The sequence below is a fragment of the Xenopus laevis genome, chromosome 4L (genome assembly GCF_017654675.1).
Source record: "Xenopus laevis strain J_2021 chromosome 4L, Xenopus_laevis_v10.1, whole genome shotgun sequence".
Classification (NCBI taxonomy): Eukaryota; Metazoa; Chordata; class Amphibia; order Anura; family Pipidae; genus Xenopus; species Xenopus laevis.
This window is the reverse complement of record NC_054377.1, coordinates 30,234,823-30,256,230: the sequence shown is the minus strand read 5'-3', so window position 1 is coordinate 30,256,230 and position 21,408 is coordinate 30,234,823. Positions and strand designations below refer to the sequence as shown.

The window sequence follows — 21,408 nt, the reverse complement described above, 5'->3', positions numbered from 1 at the left end:
GCTCACACCTGCCAATTCCCCCTATAGCTTCTGCTTCCCTCCCCATCTCAGAGCACATCACCATAAAACTTAAACTACAATATGCATATTATTTATTTTATAAATTACATCATATTTATTAACACTGGTCTATGAAGTTTATAAAATAACTGTGCCTTTGCATATTAGGCTGAAGCAACAGAATAACTGCAGTATTTTGGCTAGTATCACTTCCAGCTGGCATGTAGACAGAGAAGGAGAGACTCAATAAAGTTTCAACCCAAACTCAACTCTAACCCTCTGCTTTTCAACCAAGCCCAGTCCTCTACTAGACCTGCATCCAACTGGACTCCCCTCTGATGACTCAGATGGGTGGGATCAGCCACCACACGGGTGTCAGCATTATTATCAAAGTATAGGAACCCTGCTATAAGTTTTACCTTCTTTGAACCATTCCCCAACCTGCAGGTATTGATTCAAGCCTCTTGTGCTACATGTGCCAAAATGAGAGCTTAAAGTGATACTACAAAAATTATAGGAACGTGTCAGTATCAAGTAAATGCTGCACCCGGAATAGTTCCCCACAAAGCCCCCGGGAAAACACCCCGGCCCCAGCCCCACAAACCTGTGAGTAGCAGACTGGCTGACACTACTAACAGATCTTCCACGTTGCTTCAGTGACGCTGGGCTGGGGTGGAGCAATCCTTCCATAGGCTGAACTCCTGTTTTCATTCATAATAAGCCTACGGAAGGATTGCGCCGGCCCCAGCCCAGCGTTACTGAAACGCTACAGAAGATCATTTAGCAGTGTCAGAGGGTGGGGTGAATGCAGGTTTGCGGGGGCTGGGGCGGTTTAGCATTTACTTGATACTGATTCGTTCCTATGATTTTTATAGGAATGTGTCAGTATCGCTTTAAATGCACCAACTTTAATTACGAATTGTAAAGGACTTTTGGAAACCAGTTAATTTTTTTTTTAATAAATTGAAAAATCAAGTTATTGACAGTTTTTGTATTATAAAAAGAAAAAAGAAAAGGAGCAACCAGTGGCTTGTGAGCAACATGTCACTCTCCACTCCCGGTGATGTTGCTCCCAGTGGCCTCATAGTAAGTGCCCACTTTGAAATTCCTGACTTAAAGGCACATGCTTACTACCAGAGAACATGCTCTATTCTAGCAGTGCACATGGGGTTATCAATTGGCATTTCACAATCCTTGGCATCGCAAAGAATTTTTTTTCTTCCTTGTATTGTTCTCCAACAGTTTTTTTTAATTTTCATGGAAAAAGGGTTGAGGACCCTTGCCCTGATGTATGGCCACATTTAATTGTCATGTAGCAAAACTTGCCAGGGCACACTGCACTGGGCAAAATTAATCACACCCCCTCTCATATTCAATTTAGGTACAACACTTAGCTGGCCACACCAGGGGATTTCCAACCATGTTGGATTTTCAGACCATAGGGGAACTTAACCCTATAGATCCCTACATTTACAAGTACTAGGGCAGTTGTGAATTGACCTCAAAGCCACTCCTTTTATTTATGCATTTTGGTGGCAAATAGCAGTGCTCCCCACAGATCTTGTAGTTATTCCAATGGAGAAGCGGCTATGGCGGAGCTCACTGCTGCGTACAGCGATCCCTTCCTGGTCGCAGCTATCGCGAGACTTCGGGTGTTAGCCCCATACACACCAATCTTCACACAAGTTATTCCTCGCTAGCAGCGCTGGCCGTTCAACGAAGGGAACACTGATGTTTAATATCAATCCGGCTTTATTGTTTCACACAGTGCAGAGTTGTATTCACAGTGGGTGCGCTATATCAAAACCTACGCGTTTCGCGTCTATGTGATCGACACTTACCCACAGATCTGTTTGGATGAATTCAAGTGCATTGCATTGCACAACTGACGCATGGGAAATGCACAATGTACAGTATAAAGGTGTCTAAAAGAATTGTGTGCAGACATCATTCAGACATTGGACTTAAAAAATTTAAATGCACTAGCAATCGTACACAATTGCATCCCCATTGTTCCCACATAGGGTTGCTACCCGTCCAGTTTTGTATGACTGTTTTATTAATAAGTTTTATTACATTTACTTTTTGGTGCAAACTATAAAATTCGCAAGCAGTCTTTCGCTGTTGGAAGTGGTCGCTAAACAGTTTCTGGGTACGCAAAAGCTATATTAAATTTGTGCAAAGCAAAATTTGTTCGTGCAAAGGCATAACTTTTTGCATTGCAAATAGTTTTCCAACCGATTGTTTTTCCAACTTTTATTACATTCCCCCGATAGTGCCCTGGTTGCTGCTCAGTTAGAAATTTCACCACCCCATATGGAGCTTTTCACTTAAATGAAGAGTTCACTTATTTGAGATTATGGGTGGGAGAGAATCACTATAATACTACATATTATTTGAAAACAATTCACACCCTCTGCTTTTTAAGTGCAGTACCTCTATGGGAGGGATTAACTGTCAGTGGAATAAATATCACGCTGGGAGGGACAAGGGTATTTTCATAACGCAGCAAAAGGCAGAGTTGCAACTGACAAGGTGAGTCTGAGTCTCTGTTATTTCAATGTTTCTGTTTACGGCTTCTTTCTTAAAACCCCATTGCATTTCTCAGGGAAGCTACCCTTTGCTGTAAACTTGTTTTAGACCAAGAAGTGGCACAAATGTGTAAGAAGAGTTCTACTGTGCACTTTTTGTAACGTTTGTATTTATTTTATCGCTCCCCACATGTACACAGTGTTTAATGAGGCATCAATATTAGTTGAGGTAAATTGAACTAATTATAATAATTACATGAATGCTATGAATTTCAATAAACAGTTGGTCCTTGCCCAAAAGAATTTTTGTATGCCAGCAAGTATATTCTGGGTTCAACATCCTGAAATGCATAACTTGAGTTTGGATTGGACTGGTGAAAAAAGAAAGAAACAGAGGAAACACACATGGTGCGCAGGTGTGCTACCTATGGAAGAAGTTATAGCTTAGCATTCAGACGGGACAAGTCAGGAGTTATATTTGCTGTATCCTGTTCATTTACAAACTTAACTGCAAGTTCAAATGGCTAAATTAGACTCAAAAAGGAGTGCAGTTTGGGACATAGATTCTCCTAAAATTGTATGGCTACTTTTGGGGAATGTAATGCTATTCAGCCTGTGCTGTGGGGGTTACTAGATGTGGGCAAACTGTAGACCTTTTATTACATTACTTTATAGGTGACCTGGTGCAGTAAGCCATAGAAATCAGCAACTTAGTGCCTTTTATTACATATGGGGGTATGTAATTAGGACAACAGTGTGACTGTGAAATAGAAAAGTTTTTTTTACTGTTTTTCTTTTCACAGTTGTGCTTTTTTTAAATTAAAATATTTATTGCTTTTTGAGAAAGAATACATTTAACAAATAAATAACTGTGGTGCAAAATTATCACAACTTTGTATCAGGATCCACATATCAAAATATAAGTTGATGTCCAAACAAATAGTCCAGTAGTCCAGTCCGGTAGAGGCTTGATGACTGTGCCATATGATAGCTATGCCCTGATACATAGACAAAGATATTCTATTTGAAGTGAGTGGGAAAGGGGTGGGAGGCAGAGAAAAGAGCAGTGAAAAAGAAGACAGAGGAAGAATGAAGGTGTTCAGGTTTTTGTCCCCATTGCTTTTTTGCCCTTTACCTTTTTCTCACCCCATATACATTTTTTGTGCCCCCCTAGCTTTCTTTGTTCTTTTCTATGTGTTTTTACCTTGTTATGCTAATTGGTCTTACCTTCTGCTTTATCTTACCTTATTATCTTCTTATCTTCTTTAGCTTTTTAATCCAGATAACATACAACGAACACAAACATACAGCAAAATCTGCAGACAGTTTAAGAAAGGGCTGCTAAAACGAAACTCAGTCTTCATAATAACATGCTGCGTAAACACCTAGAACATGATACACAAGGCTTTGAGGATATAGAACAAAGGACAGAAAACTCATTTTCCAGTAATGGAATACAGGGCATTTTCTCTGGCACTTTTCCCAGGAAGAAAACCCCATGACAAAACATGAGCAAATACGCTTGTTTTGTGACAAATCCTGGCTTTGACCAAATCCAAAGCAGAATTTGGATGCTAGCATTTTCTCATGAGGGGAACGATACAAACATTTTTTTACCAAGTTGCATGAGTTTCCATTTATTTGCATTAACTTACTGTATATTTGCATAAAGGAACAGAAGTGAAAAAATGGTATTTTGCCTGCTCAAAGCTTGTGATTACTTTTTTATGAAAAATAAAGCAGTGGGGAAAGTGTTATGATAATATTTTTTAAAAAAGACAGGACATATTCTATGGATATAAAAATATATAAGATATAAAATTTGACCTGTGTAAAAATTATAATTTTTTCTTGAGATATAAAGACATAAGGCTTGGTACAATTTTATAAAATTGCATATAGAATAACAAATAGAAAAATGCTAAGTTTTAACTGGACAGATAATTTTACCTTTTATAAACTGCTGCTACCTTCTAGGCTTTAGCTTCTTGTAATCTGGTGTATGAATAAAACAATATTAGACATGCTACATGTACCCGGAAACCCTACCTATATTTACCCACCCCCATTCTTTACTCAAATAAATTAGTGTTGCCCATGTTGCCATGCTTTCTTGGGATTATATTGCCAGTCCATATTCTAAAGCTCAACGGGGCCTTAAAGGGGTTGTTTAACTTTAAATCAACTTTTAGTATAATGTAGACATTGATATTCTGAGACAATTAGCATTTGATTTTAATTTTTTATTATTTGTTGTTTTTGAGTTATTTATCTTTTTATTCAGCAGATCTCCATTTTTAAATTTTATCTCGTTGCTAAGGTCCAAATTACCCTAGCAAGCATTGATTTAAATAAGAGACTGAAATATAAATAGGAGAGAGTGTGAATAGAAAGATTAGTAATAAAAAGTAGCAATAACAATAAGGGACTGATTTATCAAAGGTCGATGTTAGAGTTTTTATACCTGAAATGAACTCGAATGACCTCAAAATACTATCTTATTCCCGACCCGAAAACTAGAATCAAATTCTAATCGAATTTGACTAAACTCAAATTGAAATCAGAGTTTTCTCCAAAAAAACTCGAATGTCAGGAAGGCTACTAACATCTTCAAACAGCAGCGGGCCAACCCAGCCAGGCACCCGAGGCAACCTGGCCGGCCACGGCGCCGGCTGAGTGCTTGCTCTGTTGAGCATGCGCGAAACTGCGCTATGGTGCGCATGCGCGAAACTACGCGCGCATGCGCAGAAGCGCAATTATGGAAAAATATCCACAGCAGTCGGGGAGAGACAGGACCGGACAATGGGGTAGGCAACAGAGCAGGTATGTGCCTTGCACCCCCCAGCCTTGCGCCCTAGGCACGTGCCTACTCTGCCTACCCCTAGTTCCGGCCCTGTCTTCAAATGGGTAACTGGACATCTGCCATTGCCTTCTACATGAACTCAGCAGGTTTTAGGTGGTGAATAGCTGAATTCGAGTTGTTCTCAGGGTACAGGTATGATAAATATTAAATTCGAATTCGAGTTGGGATTATTCACAACTTGAATTTGTGAGTTTTGACCAAAAATTCAACTTGAAAATTCTAATTTACAATTCAGAACCTTACTAAATCTGCACTTAAATGTGCAGCATTTGCTTAGCATTTGTTTTAGATGGGGCCAGTGACCCCATTTGAAAGCTGCAAAGAGTCAGAAGAAGACGGCAAATAATTAAAATAATTGAAAAAATAAATAATGAAGACCAATTGAAAAGTTGCTTAGAATTGCCCATTCTATAACATACTGGTGAACCATCCCCTTTAGCTATTATATTTAAGGACTGTATTTTTCTGTTAAGTGTGGGGAAGCATACTAAAACATTCCATTTTGATAACTTGGATGTATTGTTGAGCATATATCCAGAAGAAAAACAAATTCTCCAGACTGCATTATCCTGTGGATTGCTAGGAAACTACATGTGGAAAAACTTGCTACGGTAATTAGAAGGTTTTGGAACTAATTTACCCTCTTTCTTTAGTGGTCTGAATCCAAAATTACATTATGTGCAGAGGCTCACAGTCCATTCCATGGTAACTAAATGCTAACTGTGAATGTGCACACCAAACTGCAAAAAATTGGGGATGGGAGAAGGTACAAAAAAGTGTAACTCTCAAAAATCTGGGGGAGTTGACAGGTACTGTATGAAGCAAAGAAATACAGGGAGGCAGAATTAATGGTAATTGCCTTTAAATATTGGTTAGAATGATGTTGACAATTATATTTTGCAGTTGGTCTTCATTTTTAAGTTGTGTTGTTAGGATCCAACCTTAATAGTCAGTCAGTAGTTCAAATGAGAGACAGGCAGATGAATAGGAGAGGGCCTGAATAGAAAGATAAGTAATAGAAAGTAGCAATAACAATTATCTGTAGCCTCACATTGCAATATTTTTTCTGCCAGGGTTTTTCTAGAAAGAAGGCACAAGAGGAAAACTTTAAAAATAAAAAAATGTAGACAGTTGCAGAGTTGCTAAAAATAAAAACAGTTGCTCACCTTTGGGCAAATGTCAGAATGTGAATAGCCTGTGTCATTTTATGAAATCATCATTATTATTTAAAATAAACTGATTTTAAGATATAGATCACATTAGCTGCGCATCACAGACTCTTCAGTTTTTTTTATCAATCGGATCAAATAAATGCAAAGGAATTAGGAGAGGAACTTCTTCCTTTAGCTTTCTGCGTGTCACATAGACATAATAAATAAGATTTAGTAAAATGTGTTTAATGACACATTCTATTCTAATTCAGACAGTTGTCCAAAGGTGAACAACCTCTTTAATTTAAATAGGAACTACCCGTTTAGAAACTTTGGTGGTGAGTGAAACATTGTGAATTTTTTAAAGTAGGATTTAGCAAATTTCAGGATTAAGTTAAAAAAATAACCCATGAGTCATAACTAACCCATAAACTATACACAGGCAAATGTTTCTCTTTATAAAGAGTTTTTACAATTGTTCACAAGTAACATATTGTACTATGAAAGAGGGATTTCATTTGTATTAAAGGATGAGAATTATTAAAATCCACATCCTTGGGAGTAAGTGTTTTAAGCTGCCAAAAAGCCTCCCATCTTTATCTACATTACCTTTATCTCTATGTATTCCCTCCAGGATTTGCCATCTGAGTTGTGAGATGTTGTGCTTCGCTTCATAGAAATGTTTTGTTAATAAGGTCTCTTTTTTAAATTCCTCTTTCTCCTTCTCTTTTTTACAACAGTAGTATCCTCCCATTTAGCTTCACGTTTAAATTTTCTTATTACACTCTAATGCTCATTCATTCTGATTTTAAAGGCTCTAGAGGTCTGGCCAACATAGCACAAACCACAAACCGCACTTGAGCAACACCTACAGCAACAAGGATAGGTGCCTTTCTTACTGAATATTGGTTTCTGAATATGTTTTTAAAACATGATTTCAGTAGACTGCATAGATTCAAGTGGAATATAATATAATTAACTTAAATATTTGTGTGAATTGCAAGCGAGTTGTGAACAGTGTTGACTGGGGTGTCAGGGGGCTGCCGCCTGAAGGCCTCCTGCCGCAGCTGCCACCAACCTCTCTGTGAGTGCCATCACCACCCCCCACCACACATACGTGTGTGGGGCATTGGCAGATGAGAAAGTGAAGAAGAGCCACAGATCCTCTTCACCTCTTGCTGTTCTAATCTAATGTGTCAGACAAGAAGAACACTAGTGGCCATACTCTGTACAGTAATATGTAAAGTATCCATCCGTTTTGGCCCTTTGGCCAATTGGTTGATACCTGTGAATAACGCCAGTGTATTGCCATTTTCAGGCTGCTATGTATAGTGCCTAGTGCCTGTCTCTGCATATTTCTCTGCATATGTCTGAGTCAGGGGTGTAACTACAGAGGAAGCAGACCCTGCAGTTGCAGGAGATCCCAGGAGTGTAGGGGGCCCTAATAAATGAACAATTTTAATATATCTTGGTAGGCAAGATTAACATATCAATATTTCGGGGCCCCAAATTGAATTTGCTTTCTGGCCCTGTAGCATCGAGTTAGTCCACTGGTCTGAGTTATTGCTTGTGCATGCTACTTTCAGCCTAGAGCAGGCAGTGCACTGTGTACAGAAGTTTTCTCTTGGGTTTAACAGTATATAATAAACATAATCAACATGACTGTTTACTTGCAGCATTGTAAAGATTGTTTTTTTTTCTCTAGAAATGGCTGAACCCAATAATACTACAAATATATACGGTAAGTCTAAGGCTTTGGTTACATAGCCTTCAGTCATTCCTTGTAAATACAAAGTTCAATAATAAAGATAGTCCTATTTTGCAAAGAGATTGATATTTGTTATTTTACTACAGTAACTGGATATTCTTGTGACACTAGTTAAACAACATAACATTGAGTTGCTCAGTCATATGTAATAGAAAACCGTTCAGTGATTGAATCAATGGGGGTGGGGGGCATCTGACATCTTACCAGTTCTAAGACTATCTAGGAAAGCAAATACGTGAATCATACTGTAATTCACTTTCATCACTATCTATATTAGCAAATATAGCCAGTCAGACAGACTCTGAATCTGTCTGATCTTTTGATTCACTGTCCACTGCTGCGGGAAGCTCTACTTAAAGGAGAACTAAAACCTAAAATTGAATAAGGCTAAAAATGCCATATTTTATATACTGAACTTATTGCACCAGCCTAAAGTTTGAGCTTCTCAATAGCAGCAATGACCCAGGATTTCAACCCTGCGCAGCTAAGCTTAAGGGTCATCACAAATTATCAAGCATAAAATGAGGCTGGCCTGTAATATAAGCTGATTCTACAAGGCTGATTTTATTTCTAATCAGAGCCGGGCCAACCCAGTCAGGCACCCTAGGCAACCTGGCTGGGCACGGCGCCGGCTGAGTGCGTGCTCGAGCACGCATTCCCCAAAGTGTGCTCGAGCGCGCATGCGCCAAAGTGTGCTCGAGCGCAGAAGCGCATTATTAGCAAAAAATATTCATGGCAGTCAGGGAGAGACGGGACCGGACAATGGGGTAGGCGTCAGAGCAGGTACGTGCCTGGCGCCCCCCCAGCTTTGTGCCCTAGGCACGTGCCTACTCTGCCTACCCCTAGTTCCGGCCCTGTTTCTAATGCTGATGCTAGTTGTACTGGTTTCTGTGCTACCATGTAGTACTGATCTGTATTAATTACTAATCAGCCTTATATTGTGACATTTCTATTCTATGTGTACTGTATATCGTGAGTGGGTCCCTAAGCTCAGTAAGTTACAGCAGCACAGAGCATGTGCAGTGAATCAGCAGAAAAGAAGATGGGGAGCTACTGGGGCATCTTTGGAGACACAGATCTTCCCTGCTAAAGGGCTCTGGTTGCCTTGGGCTGGTACAGAAGCCGAAAACATAATGTACAAGATTTCTAGCCTACTTCAGTTAAGCTTTAGTTCTCCTTTAAGGCACAGCAGTGGGCAGGGGAATACTTTTACGTTTTAATGGATCCTAGGTTTGTTAGTGGTGCTGTGCTGACAAGGCTGGGTTGAGGTTTGAGGAGGTAATATTTCATATCAAAAACTTCTAAAACATGTTTTAAAGGATTATGTTTAGAGAACTGATTCAGTATTAAAAGGACAACAGTTTTAACCTCAGAAAAGCTAGTTGCAGGCAGGTATGCACCAAATCCACTATTTTGGATTCGGCTGAACCCCCGAATCCTTTACAAAAGATTCGGCCAAATACTGAACCAAATCCGAATTTACATATGAAAATTAGGGTTGGGATGGGGAAAACATTTCTTACTTCCTTGATTTGGTGCATCCTTAGTTGCAGCTACAGCTTAGTAGAAATGTAGTATAGCATTTTCCTACATAAACGAGAATAGCCTGGCACTAGAAAAAGTATCACTATAGGCCCAAAGAATAAAACTCAGCAGGCAAAAAGTTTTATTTGAAGATAAAGAAACAGGGCTGACCGGCACTCAAACAGATCCACAAGACCAGAGATATTCAGTTAAAAGATAAATTTATTAATAGAAAAATTTAAAAATTATGGCTTCATCTCCATCCACCCTACGCGTTTCACACCCTTCCATGATTAAGCACCCTGAAGGGTGTGAAACGCGTAGGGTGGATGGAGATGAAGCCATAATTTTAAAATTTTTCTTTTAATAAATTTATCTTTTAACTGAATATCTCTGGTCTTGTGGATCTTTTTGAGTGCCGGTCGGCCCTGTTTCTTTTTCTTCAAGCTGGGGGTCTGGGGCTGGTGCACCCGGACCACTTTCACCGTTTGGTGAGTAACTTTACAATTAATTCTGGAGCAACTTGTCGTCCTCTAACTATTTAAAAAGTTTTATTTACCTAGTAGCCCAATATTTCAGTGACAAACAATTACATTTCTCAAGGGAAAAACATTTTTTGTAATAAGCACAATTTCTTCCCTTTGTTATAATGTGTATGTGCGATCTGTAGTACTGGAACCCAATGTTACGTAACAAAATAACTAATTTAAAGGAACAGTGACACCAAAAATTAAAGCATTTTAAAGTAATTAACATATAATATAATGTTAGCATGAACTTGGAAAAGCTGTGTGCTTGCTTCAGAAAGAATATTTTTATACGTTGCTGTGTAGCCATGGGGTCAGCCATTCAAGCTAGAAAAAAAGAAAAGGCACAGGTTACATAGCACATAATAGATAAGCCCCGTCCAAAACAACAGTGTTTTATCTGTTATCTGCTATGTAACCTGTGCCTTTTTTCCTTTTTTCTCCAGCTTGAATGGCTGCCCCCATGACTACACAGCAGCTTGTTTATATAAACTATAGTAGTCTTTCTGAAGCAAACATGCCAGTTTTACCAATTTACCAATTCTATTTTAATCACTTTGATATAATTTCAGTTTTTGGTGTTACTGTTCCTTTAAGAATGCAACTGAAAGTGCAGCGTACTAAAACGGATACAAAATTGAGACTGCAGGTGCTTGCAGCCATACATGCTCATTGCACTTTGAATTTCTGCAGGGAGTGTCACTGTGCCCGTCCTGCCTTGTGTGATAAATAGTGAGCAAGTGCACACTCCTATGCTAGAGAACTATAAAATCCCCACCAGCCATGATGTGACAGTAGTTCCTGGGTTACACTAGGCAGTTGCATCAGTAGCTGATATTGATTGACAGCAAGTGAATAGCACACTAAAGGCTTTATACCCACTGTGCACATTGGTGTGCCATTCACACTCTAAAAATGTTATCCGCAATTTGCTTATTAGTGTGCATATAGACACATCATGTACAATTAAGGCCGCTATTTCAAATTTACCAGCAATGTAGCTGCCGGTAAATTTGTAATACCCCTAACAAAAGCACTTGGTTGTAGTGAATTATTCAATCAGTAAGTGAATATTTGTCGTGTGTATTAGTCTGAGCTTCAGCAGAAAGGTTATAATGGCATTTTACAGAAGGTTGAAGATGGGTAGTTGATCATAACATGGGAAATAGACAGTGTGTAGCCTGGACATGGCAAATAATTTTTTTTTTTTTTAAATGATCCATGTTTTCACCTTGATATAGACTAGTCAAAGGTTCACGGGTTAGTTTCATACCTACAGGTATGAAAGTGGAGCAGCAGCATACTAGTTTAGCATTCTTTAAATGGTTGCTTATTACCATTTTAGGCACAAACAATTGATTCCATGTCCTGGTTTAAACGCTCAACTGGTTATTACTAGTGATGAGTGAATCTGTCCCATTTAGCTTTGCCGAAATATATATATTATACGCAGGATTTGTGGAAAGGCCACCTAGGCCTGGGCCTAGGGCGGCAGGATTTTAGGGGGGGTGGCATGCTGTCCAACCCCATCCACATTGGTTCAAAAACACTGGGGATGCGCTGGAGATACAATCATTTCTTAAATTTCCCATGCGCCAATCCCAATTGCTCCAGTCCAGATGATGAAAATTTGCACGAATAAAGGGGAGGGAACAGGGTCGACAAACGGTAGTGGGCCGAGGGGCACCCACTATGTAAATCTGGCCTTGATTATACTCTTTTGTCCACATAATTTTGACACGCGACAGTTTTTATGCATGTAACAATTTTACACATGCAAACTCTTTCTAAATACATTAAAGTAAATGGGTGTCCGAATAATTTTGACAAGAGACAATTTTGACGTGCATAGTTTTTTTTTCGACGTAGCTAATTTTTCCACTGAGAATTTTCGCTGCAGCTTCACAAAAACATTCGCAGTCAGTGAAGTGCTGAAATTCAGAACAAATCCATGCCTGGTGAATAAATTTGCCCATCACTAGTTATTACATTACATTGTGTAATGTAATAAATTGCAAAAATCCGTGACAACATTTGCAAAGGTTTACTAATCTATAGCATACCCATTGGTGACTGATAAATTATACCAGATGGTTGGTTGCTATGGGTTACTAGGGTTACTGGTGCAAACTTTGAGACTATGGTATCAGCTCATTACAGTGCAATGTGATAAAAAGCTCATTGGTCTACCAGTGTTTATTATCAAAATCTCTGAGAAGAATCAACTTAACTTAAAGTGATACTGACACTAAAAAATGAATTTTAGCATATGAATGTACATTAAATGTTACCTATAGGTCAAGTTGATCATATTTTGCTGAGAGGTTTGTTTTTGTATATAATTGTTAGTTGAAGTTCCTAAGCCTGACTCTCTGACACTCTGACACTCTGACTTTGCCAACCTGACTGTCCCATCTCAGCCTGTTAGTTACAGTTTATAATGCTAACGGACTCCTGCTGCATTAATATGGCAGCCCCCTCATACAGGAACATGGGGGATCAGACAGGTAATGTAAAAGCATCATGCAAATACTTTATGGCAAAGTTAGAAGTAGCTTGCAAAGCCAAAATTATAATAGATGTAAAAAAAAGTTTAATTTCAGGTGTCAGTATCTCTTTAATAAGGCTAAAAATGAGAGGCACAAAGTTAGGAATACAATATTTTGCATATGTTAAAGTACAAATTGCTGATGTTACTGTGTACTTTTTTTTGCACTAATGGAATAATGGATTTCTTAGCTTTGATCTTTAGTGTGCTTCTGTGGTCAGCACTCAGCATCGCTATGATTGTAATCGGTAAGTCATGCTACTATTTTTATCTATAATTTGATCTCATGATAACCAAAGCCCTTTGTTAATCTGAACAAAAATCGAAAAGCAGACGGCACTTCTGAAAATGGGGTTTATTGGAGTTCCTGCTGGAAAGACCTAACGCGTTTCGGGAGTTATCCCTTAGTTATAGGTTAGCAGTTCACTAGCAACAGCTGGGTTTTTTATACAAAAGGTACTAGTGCCCTCTAGTGGGCTCTCAATAAAATTACACCTTTATTTAAATCCATTAAAAACTGAAACAAAGTGAAACAATTAAAAAGAATTATTTGAAACAATATTCAATAGTTAAAAACCAAACAAACTGTAGAGACAAATATTGTAGCGAGGATGATTCTGATACGTTCCCCCTCCTAAAGGGGTCATTTTTAACGGGGAGGCTGAAAAAGTTTCTGCCTAGATATAGTGTGTCACATGCACCCATCTTAACTAGGCTTTCTTTTGTTTACTTAATTGTTTTGATGAAAGTCAATGTGTTTACATTTCTAATATAAATAGCTAATATCATGTCTGTAGTTTAGACCATTAGGAATCCTAGTATCCAATTTGAGGATCCAGAAAGCCTCTCTGAGGTTTAATCTATAAATAATATCACCTCCTCTGATGGGGACCCGTACCTTTTCAATAACTTTCACCCTTAGGTCTTTTAGACCATTGGGTGAGCATGTTTTAAAGTGTCTGCCAACCGGGGTGCTCTCTTCTCTATTGGTAATACTTCTGATGTGCTCCCTTATCCTTTCTTTCTTTCCTTTTTTAATCTGACTTTCTTTCCCTTACTTACAGGATCCATGTATGTTGGAGATTGTCCAAGAGAGCCAAATATCCCAATTTACTTGATAGTGGCTGGTGCCTCTCATTTAGTGGCATTTTGTCTCAATCCTTTAAAGAAGACAGCAGAGAAATTGGCTATTGCCTTAGAGACCATATTGGCATTGTTCACCACCTGCTGGTTTATTGCTGGTAACTATGATAAATTTGTTAACTTCTTTGTGTTAAATGAATTACTCAGTGGAAATGAGTCTGTGCTGACTCTAGGCTTTAGGTTCAATTTTAATGCATATTTGTTTAGTACACGTTTCCACGATTATAAAAATAGATTAAACAAATTAATGTATAACAAACAAAGGAACAGTATATCGCAGGACTCGTAGGAAATTATGATTTTTTGAATCCCAATAAGCAATGCTGAGAATTCTTTTTGTGACACGTTTAGGCAAGAAAAACTTTATAAACTGTGGTGTAACAAAAATGTTTTTTTTATAAAGCTGTGCATTTTGTTTTGCTCATTTGCTATTTAAAGAACCAGTAACACTAAAAAAATAAATTGTAGCCCCTTCCAGTAATTGCTACATCCTGCACAAAGTTAACTATTTTCATGATGATAAAATTCTGGTTCTGGTTATGAACTGTCTTCTCATATAGGGTGATATGGCCCAACTTCAGCAGGTCAGTTCTGATATAGTGGATTCTTCAACCTGCCTGTATTATTATGGTTCAGTATAATTTGTTTCTGTAAGTGCTGCAAGCAGTAAAGGCAGGGCTGGAACTAGGAGTGGTGGGCGCTAGCCAGGCACATACCTCTTCTGTCACCCTTATCCACCCACTGTCTGCTCCTCATTCTCTTGTACTGCAAGCAGGTCAGGCATACGTTTTCTAAAAACTACAGGAAACCATCATTATAGTGCATAAGGCTGCCTACACACCACCTCTCTAAACCTAGATGGAGCAAATGTAAACTAAGAGGGAGTACAAAGCAGGCTAAAAATCCTCTCTATAGCGCTGACTTGATTTAGGAAACATTTAGCTAGAAGATGTGGAGCACGTATGTAGGATCTTGCAGAGGGCATGTTGACAAATTGTCTATTTGCACAACTCTATTTTCAATAAATCTTGTTAATTTCATGCAGAATAGAAGTATTATTTGAAGGGGATACAATGGATTTTTCATGTACATTTTTAATGTTATGTTACTTTAATACTGTTATTTTTATGACATAACCCATTCAAGTCAATGGGAAAAATTCAGATGGCAACTGAATTCTGGTGGAATTCACTGTGGAAAAAAATTGTGGAAAAAGCAGCAATGAATATTTTTTGTTTACCGTATATACTGGAGTATATAAGCCATCCCGAGTATAAGCCGAGGTACCTAATTTTACCTCCAAAAACTGGGAAAGCTTATTGACTCGAGTATAAGCCTAGGGTGAGAAATGCAGCAGCATCTGGTAAGTTTCAATCAAAAATTGAGGGTTTCTGCTCCCATTGGAGGTGCTGGTGTCTCGTTTTTGGACGCCGATGACCATTCTTGGATGCCGGCAACTATTCTTGGAGACTATTCTTGGACGCCGGCGACTATTCTTGGACGCCGGCGACTATTCTTAGATGCTGGCGACCGTTTTTGCACTTGACCTGAGTATAAGCTGAGGTAGAGTTTTTCAGCATATTTTGGGGGCTGAAAAACTCGGCTTATACTTGAGTATATACGGTACTTATTTTTTTTAGATGAACAGGGTAAATGTTGAAACTGAAGCTACTTTATGTTTGGTTTGTGGAAGGTAGATAAGTAGATTACCAGTATACAGATAATACATCTGTGTAATGGCTCCTGGAAAACAGTCACAACAGAGAGAAAAAAGGAGTGGGTTGTATAGTGGTAAGCTAATTATTTTATTTGCAGAGACAAATCTTAGGAGGTTAATTACAAAACTCAATTTTTTTACTGGTTAAGGTTTTTTGGGCAAAACTCAAAGCTGCAAAAAGTCCAAATCTGAAAATCCACCATCTCAAACCTGTCTAGGTCATGTAAAAGTCAATGGGAGATGTCCCTTTTACAATTTGAAGATATCGTGATCTGCGCCGGATGAAAATTCAAAAAATTTGGGGTTTTCGTTAAACCGAAAAAATCAGGCGATTTGGGTGTCAAATCCAAAAAATTTGTGCTCTCTATTTTATCGAGTTTTTTCCTGACCTTACTTTTTTGGGTTATTTTATTGATAATAAAATAAAAAAAAGTGGATGGGAGTTTGGTGGAGCTTGGTTTAATAAAAATATGATAAATTAGATTTTTAGTAAATAACCCCCTTGAAGTACCTACAGTTTCCCTGTTTGCCCTGTTTAAATAACTAAAACAATAGATGTTTTGTAACAAGGAGGTATAATGCTCCTTTAACAAATGTGCACCATTCCTATATAATATTGTACTAGGTTCTGTCTTCTTACAGATAAAAAAGCAACACATCTAAACAAAAATATTTTATTGGTTAAATAGGAATTTATAGAAATAGTCCTGTATTCTGTAGTGTTTTGGATACTTGGTTTCCTCATATTGAATAGAAGTAGAAAGAAAGTTAAGGGAGATATTAGGGAAGCAGTAATACCTGCTGTCCCAAACCACTCCCTTCCTGTCCACCAGTTCAGGAATGGAATGTACACCCAATTTGCGAGTTGGAAGGCTATATATCTTTTATTACTACTAAACTACTACAATTATAAAGATTATAAGGATTTTACAAGTACTGTATCACACATCCTCCACACAGTGTAAGTAATGGGAGATGATGACCTGAAACCATTAAATATTTGGACCAGTGAAATTTAAAGATGCTGGTGCCCAGATCAAATTGCCTTTTAGAGTACAGAGACACCCAACTGTCCCATTCCCATTAAAATTACTGCTTACAATAGTTGGGGTTGGGACTGATGGGGGCTGCTGCACCCCAGCATACCTTTGCCTGGCCTGTGTGTTATACTGTTAGAAATTACTTCTTTAGGCGGAACTATGCCCTATCTATCACAGGTTTGCATATATTCACTTTATCCAATTTTTTTATGTTTTATTTCCCCAACATGCCACAGTTGTTTTCAAGCCTCCATTTTGTTGTCCAGCATTTGCCTGTGCGTGTTTGGCTCATATCATAAATCATTGCTGGAGTACAGTATTATGGAGTATACAGTGCAGCAAATTAACGATTCCCTTGAATGTCATCCTAAAAGACTTTAAGCTCACCCTTTTTCATTGCTTTTACCCTGCCCCATAGCAGTGTCGGACTGGCCCACAGGGATACCAGGAAAACTCCCGGTGGGTCCAGGTGTCAGTGGGCCCTCCTGCTTCAAAACATTTGGCCTATTTCATGGCCAGTACCTATTTCTATGAGAAAAAGGAGACTAAATAGATTGAATAATAGATTATACCATGTAAAGAAAAGAGACTAGCAGAATAGAGGTTGCACGAGGAGAGGAATTATAATAGTACTGATCTAATAGTACTGATCTAAGGTCTTTTGGTGGGCCCCTGGTCTAAGATTTTTGGGTGGGTCCCTGGTTTCCCAGTCCGACACTGCCCCATAGTTTGGAAGCCTTTTGCTTAGTGTCAGGACTAGTAGATGGAGTGCTTAAGGCAACGGGCTGATCACTCCCCACCCCCAGTTCACACACACTCATGAGCTCATATAAGACAGAATGAAGGCAGGGGTTGGTGGGTACTATTGCAAAGTGACAAAAAGTCCACCAGCGATTCTCTTGCCGCTTAGTTAGGATCAAGTATAAGATACTGTTTTATTATTACAGGGAAAAAAAGGAATAAAAAAGTTTCATTTTTGATTAAAATTGAGTCTATGGGAGATGCCTTCCTGAAATATGAAGCTTTCTGGATAATGGATTTCCATTTAAGGGATCCATACCTCTATTCCATACCTCTACAATGTAAAGTTTAAATAATTAAATCTTTATTCTTGCCTTAATCCCCTCTCATATAATACGTGATGTAAACTAATACATATATTTACTGTAAATGTCATTGGTGAAACAGTTAAAGATATAATGCTTCTGCTGTGTGTAAAATGAAGCAATCTGAAATATAATGTGTGCATTTATGATTTCAGGTAGCGTTTGGGTTTTCAGAATCTACCCAGAAAATCCAAGAGCTTGTAATGATGTGGTTTATAAATTTGCATTTGGAATCTTGATCTTTGAGTATATCTTCTTAGCTCTGGCTGTTTTGTTTATATGCCTCTGTTCATGCTGTGTTGGTCTGGTAAGTAGTTTAAATGTAATCACATTTAGGGGCAGATGTATCAAGGGTCGAATATCAAGGGTTAATTAACCCTCGATATTCGACTGCCGAATTAATATCCTTCAACTTCGAATATCGAAGTCGAAGGATCTTGCGCAATTCGTTCGTTCGAACGATCGAAGGAATAATAGTTCGATCGAACGATTAAATCCTTCGAAACGAACGATTCGAAGGATTTTAATCCATCGATCGAAGGATTATCCTTCGATCAGAAAATTGTTAGCAAGCCTATGGGGACCTTCCCCATAGGCTAACATTGGCCTCGGTAGGTTTTAGGTGGCGAACTAGGGGGTCGAAGAAATTTTTAAAGAGACAGTACTTCGATTATCGAATGGTCGAATATCCGAACGATTTTTAGTTTGAATCGTTCGATTCAAAGTCGAAGGTCGTAGTCGAAGGTCGAAGTAGCCAATTCGATGGTCGAAGTAGCCAAAAAAAACATTTGAAAATCACATTTTTTTTCCTCTATTCCTTCACTCGAACTAAGTAAATGTGCCCCCAAATCTAAATAAAATTTAGATGATTTCTGGGGGGGATGTAAATGCATTCTGTTCCCTACATATAGAGAAACCTACTTCTAATATACATTCATTAAAATATCTGTACTGTTTTTATAATAAAAGAGATTTATGCAGTTCAATTCCCCCTTCACCATACTCATTCTAACTGCATTCAGACACAAATCTCAGTCTAGAGGCTCCCCAGCTACTCTGCAGGGAAAAACAAATTGCATTTCATGTTTTGTTTTATTAGTCTAACCTGGCTAGCCTTTGCCAACTTCTACTAACCTCATGCAAAACAACCACTTGTTGTGGCTACAAAATACTGCCATAGACAATACTGATAATTGCCTCTGGTAAAACACCCATAGTGTCTTAGCAAAGCCAATTATCACTATTGTATATTTTGTAGTCGTGACAAGTAGCTGCTGTTAGTAGCTTTGTGTGTCTCCTGGGATACAAAGGGTTTACAACTGCAAGTACAGTGGGCAAGTGCAATTTCAGACACTATGCGCCATGTTTTCCCCATAATAATATGTAACAGTGGTGCACTGCCATTTGCAAAATGATAATTATTGAGAATGAATTAAGTGAATTGCAATACAGATACTGTAGGTATCTTATTTATAAAAAAAAATTCTTGTCAAGCCCATCCTGTTGCAGAACATTAGAATATACAGATTCCAAGATCTCATCTTTTTCAGTTGTTTAAATTGTCTGTAGAGTAAATAAAATATGGATGCTTAAAACTGTTACATGGCACTAGTATTTATAGACTTCCATTGGATGTGGACATTGTAATTTTGATTCAACTGAATTTATCTGTTATTCACTGTAAATTGTATAATCTGTATATTCACTAGAATTTTTTTTCTTTTTTCTTTTTCAGAATGTTGCAAGGGGTAACAGTGATACCAAACTTTCCAACCCATAGCTCATTGATGCCAGTACACCGAAATACTATATCTAGAATCTAGAGCCAACGCCTGGAAAGTTTTGCCTGGTTGCTATGGGGATTGAAGAAAAAGCCCAACATCTACAGGCTGGCATTAAACTAATAATCCTGTGTTCTAGATATAGCATTATTTTTTTTATATATATTTTTGATACCTAATCAGGAATGAATCAGAGTTTTACATAACTATATGAAGATTGTTATTTTCAGGGATTAAATGATGCATCTCAAATGATAGAGACTGTTGCAATACTAGAGTGTACATGATTGTATATTTGGTGTGATGGTGACCCCCTTAAAGGAACAGTTCAGTGTGAAAATAAAAACTGTGTAAATAGATAGGTTGTGCAAAATAAAAAAATGTTTCTAATATAGTTAGTTAGCCAAAAATGTAATGTATAAAGGCTTAAGTGACTGGATGTCTAATATAATAGCCAGAACACTACTTCCTGCTTTTCAGCTATAACTCTGAGCTAGTCAGCGACTTGAAGGGGGGCCACATGGTACATATCTGTTCAGTGAGTTTGCAATTGATCCTCAGCATTCAGCTCAGATCCAAAAGCAACAGATATGAACCATGTGCCCCCCCTTCAAGTCTCTGATTGGTTACTGCCTGGTATCCAGGGTAACCAGTCAGTGTAAACCAAGAGAGCTGAAAAGCAGGAAGTAGTGTTCTGGCTATTATGTGAGACATCCAGTCACTCCAGCTTTTATACATTACATTTTTGCCTAACTAACTTTATTAGAATTTTTTTTATTTTGCACAGCCTATCTATTTACCCAGTTTTTATTTTTACACTGAACAATTCCTTTAATATTTAAAATTACAATGTGTATATCATTTCTATAACTGAAATTTATTTCTAGATGGCTTTTGTATTTCTTTTAAAGGGAATCTGCCACCCTAAAAATCTATATAATAAAAGGTCTTTTCAAATAAAACATGAAACTCAAATTCTTGTTTCTAATTTAAACATCCATAATTGTTATTAAAGGTGCTTAAAAATCCCATAAAAATCTCAGGCATAGAGGTGGAACAAGCAATTACTTTCACTTTTCCTTTCTGCACTTCCTAGATGTCACTGCAATCCTCACATTATCCCTCTTTTCTCAAATAAATGTATACATCATTTAATAGAAACAGATTAAGAACACAAACATATTCAGTGTAGAAAATCAATTTGTATGAAAAAGAGAGGCCAAGAAGTTTTTTTACTAGTACAGTCTAGTTTTACAGTTATGTTAAGGTGGCTATACATGGGCAGATCCGCTCGTTTGCAGAGGTTGCCAAATGAGAGGAAAACAATCTGTTTTTCCATATGCCTAATGGCAATTCTTATAAAAGGAACAGTAACACCAAAAAATAAAAGTGACTAAAAGAAATTAAAATATAATGTGCTGCTGACCTCCACTGGTAAAAGTTCTGTGTTTTATTCAAAAAGACTACTATAATTTATATAAACAAGCTGCTGTGTAGCCATGGGGGGCAGCCATTCAAAAAAGTAGAAAAGGGAGTTATAGCATCTTAATCTTTTAAGGCTATGGGCGCACAGGCTGTTAGCAACTATTGTCAGCCTGCGTATTTTTGCAGGCTGAGGGAAGCAGCCTACAAAAATACAAGTGCCCTTGTTCCATTGATTTGAATGTGATCAGCCTGTGTGCAGTCACACCCAGCGGAGCTAAAGCTGA

The 21,408-nt window shown here is 38.0% G+C and overlaps 1 protein-coding gene across 1 annotated transcript; it reads left to right on the top strand.

Annotated features, from left to right (window-relative positions):
- The first annotated feature begins 2,313 nt into the window (after positions 1-2,313).
- LOC121402979 (transmembrane protein 272-like) lies at positions 2,314-20,061 on the top strand. The gene is made up of 6 exons (XM_041590043.1): positions 2,314-2,535; positions 8,251-8,286; positions 13,104-13,160; positions 13,977-14,153; positions 18,074-18,225; positions 19,654-20,061. Exons 2-6 carry the CDS (start codon positions 8,253-8,255, stop codon positions 19,696-19,698), a joined length of 465 nt encoding a protein of 154 aa, XP_041445977.1. The 5' UTR covers positions 2,314-2,535; positions 8,251-8,252; the 3' UTR covers positions 19,699-20,061.
- Positions 20,062-21,408: the final 1,347 nt, after the last annotated feature.

Coding starts and splice junctions, on each gene's coding strand:
- LOC121402979 (XM_041590043.1), top strand. CDS start 8,253: ATGGCTGAACCCAATAATACTACAAATATATACG. Junction 8,287..13,103: donor TAATACTACAAATATATACG/GTAAGTCTAAGG, acceptor TGGATTTCTTAG/CTTTGATCTTTAGTGTGCTT. Junction 14,154..18,073: donor CACCTGCTGGTTTATTGCTG/GTAACTATGATA, acceptor TTATGATTTCAG/GTAGCGTTTGGGTTTTCAGA.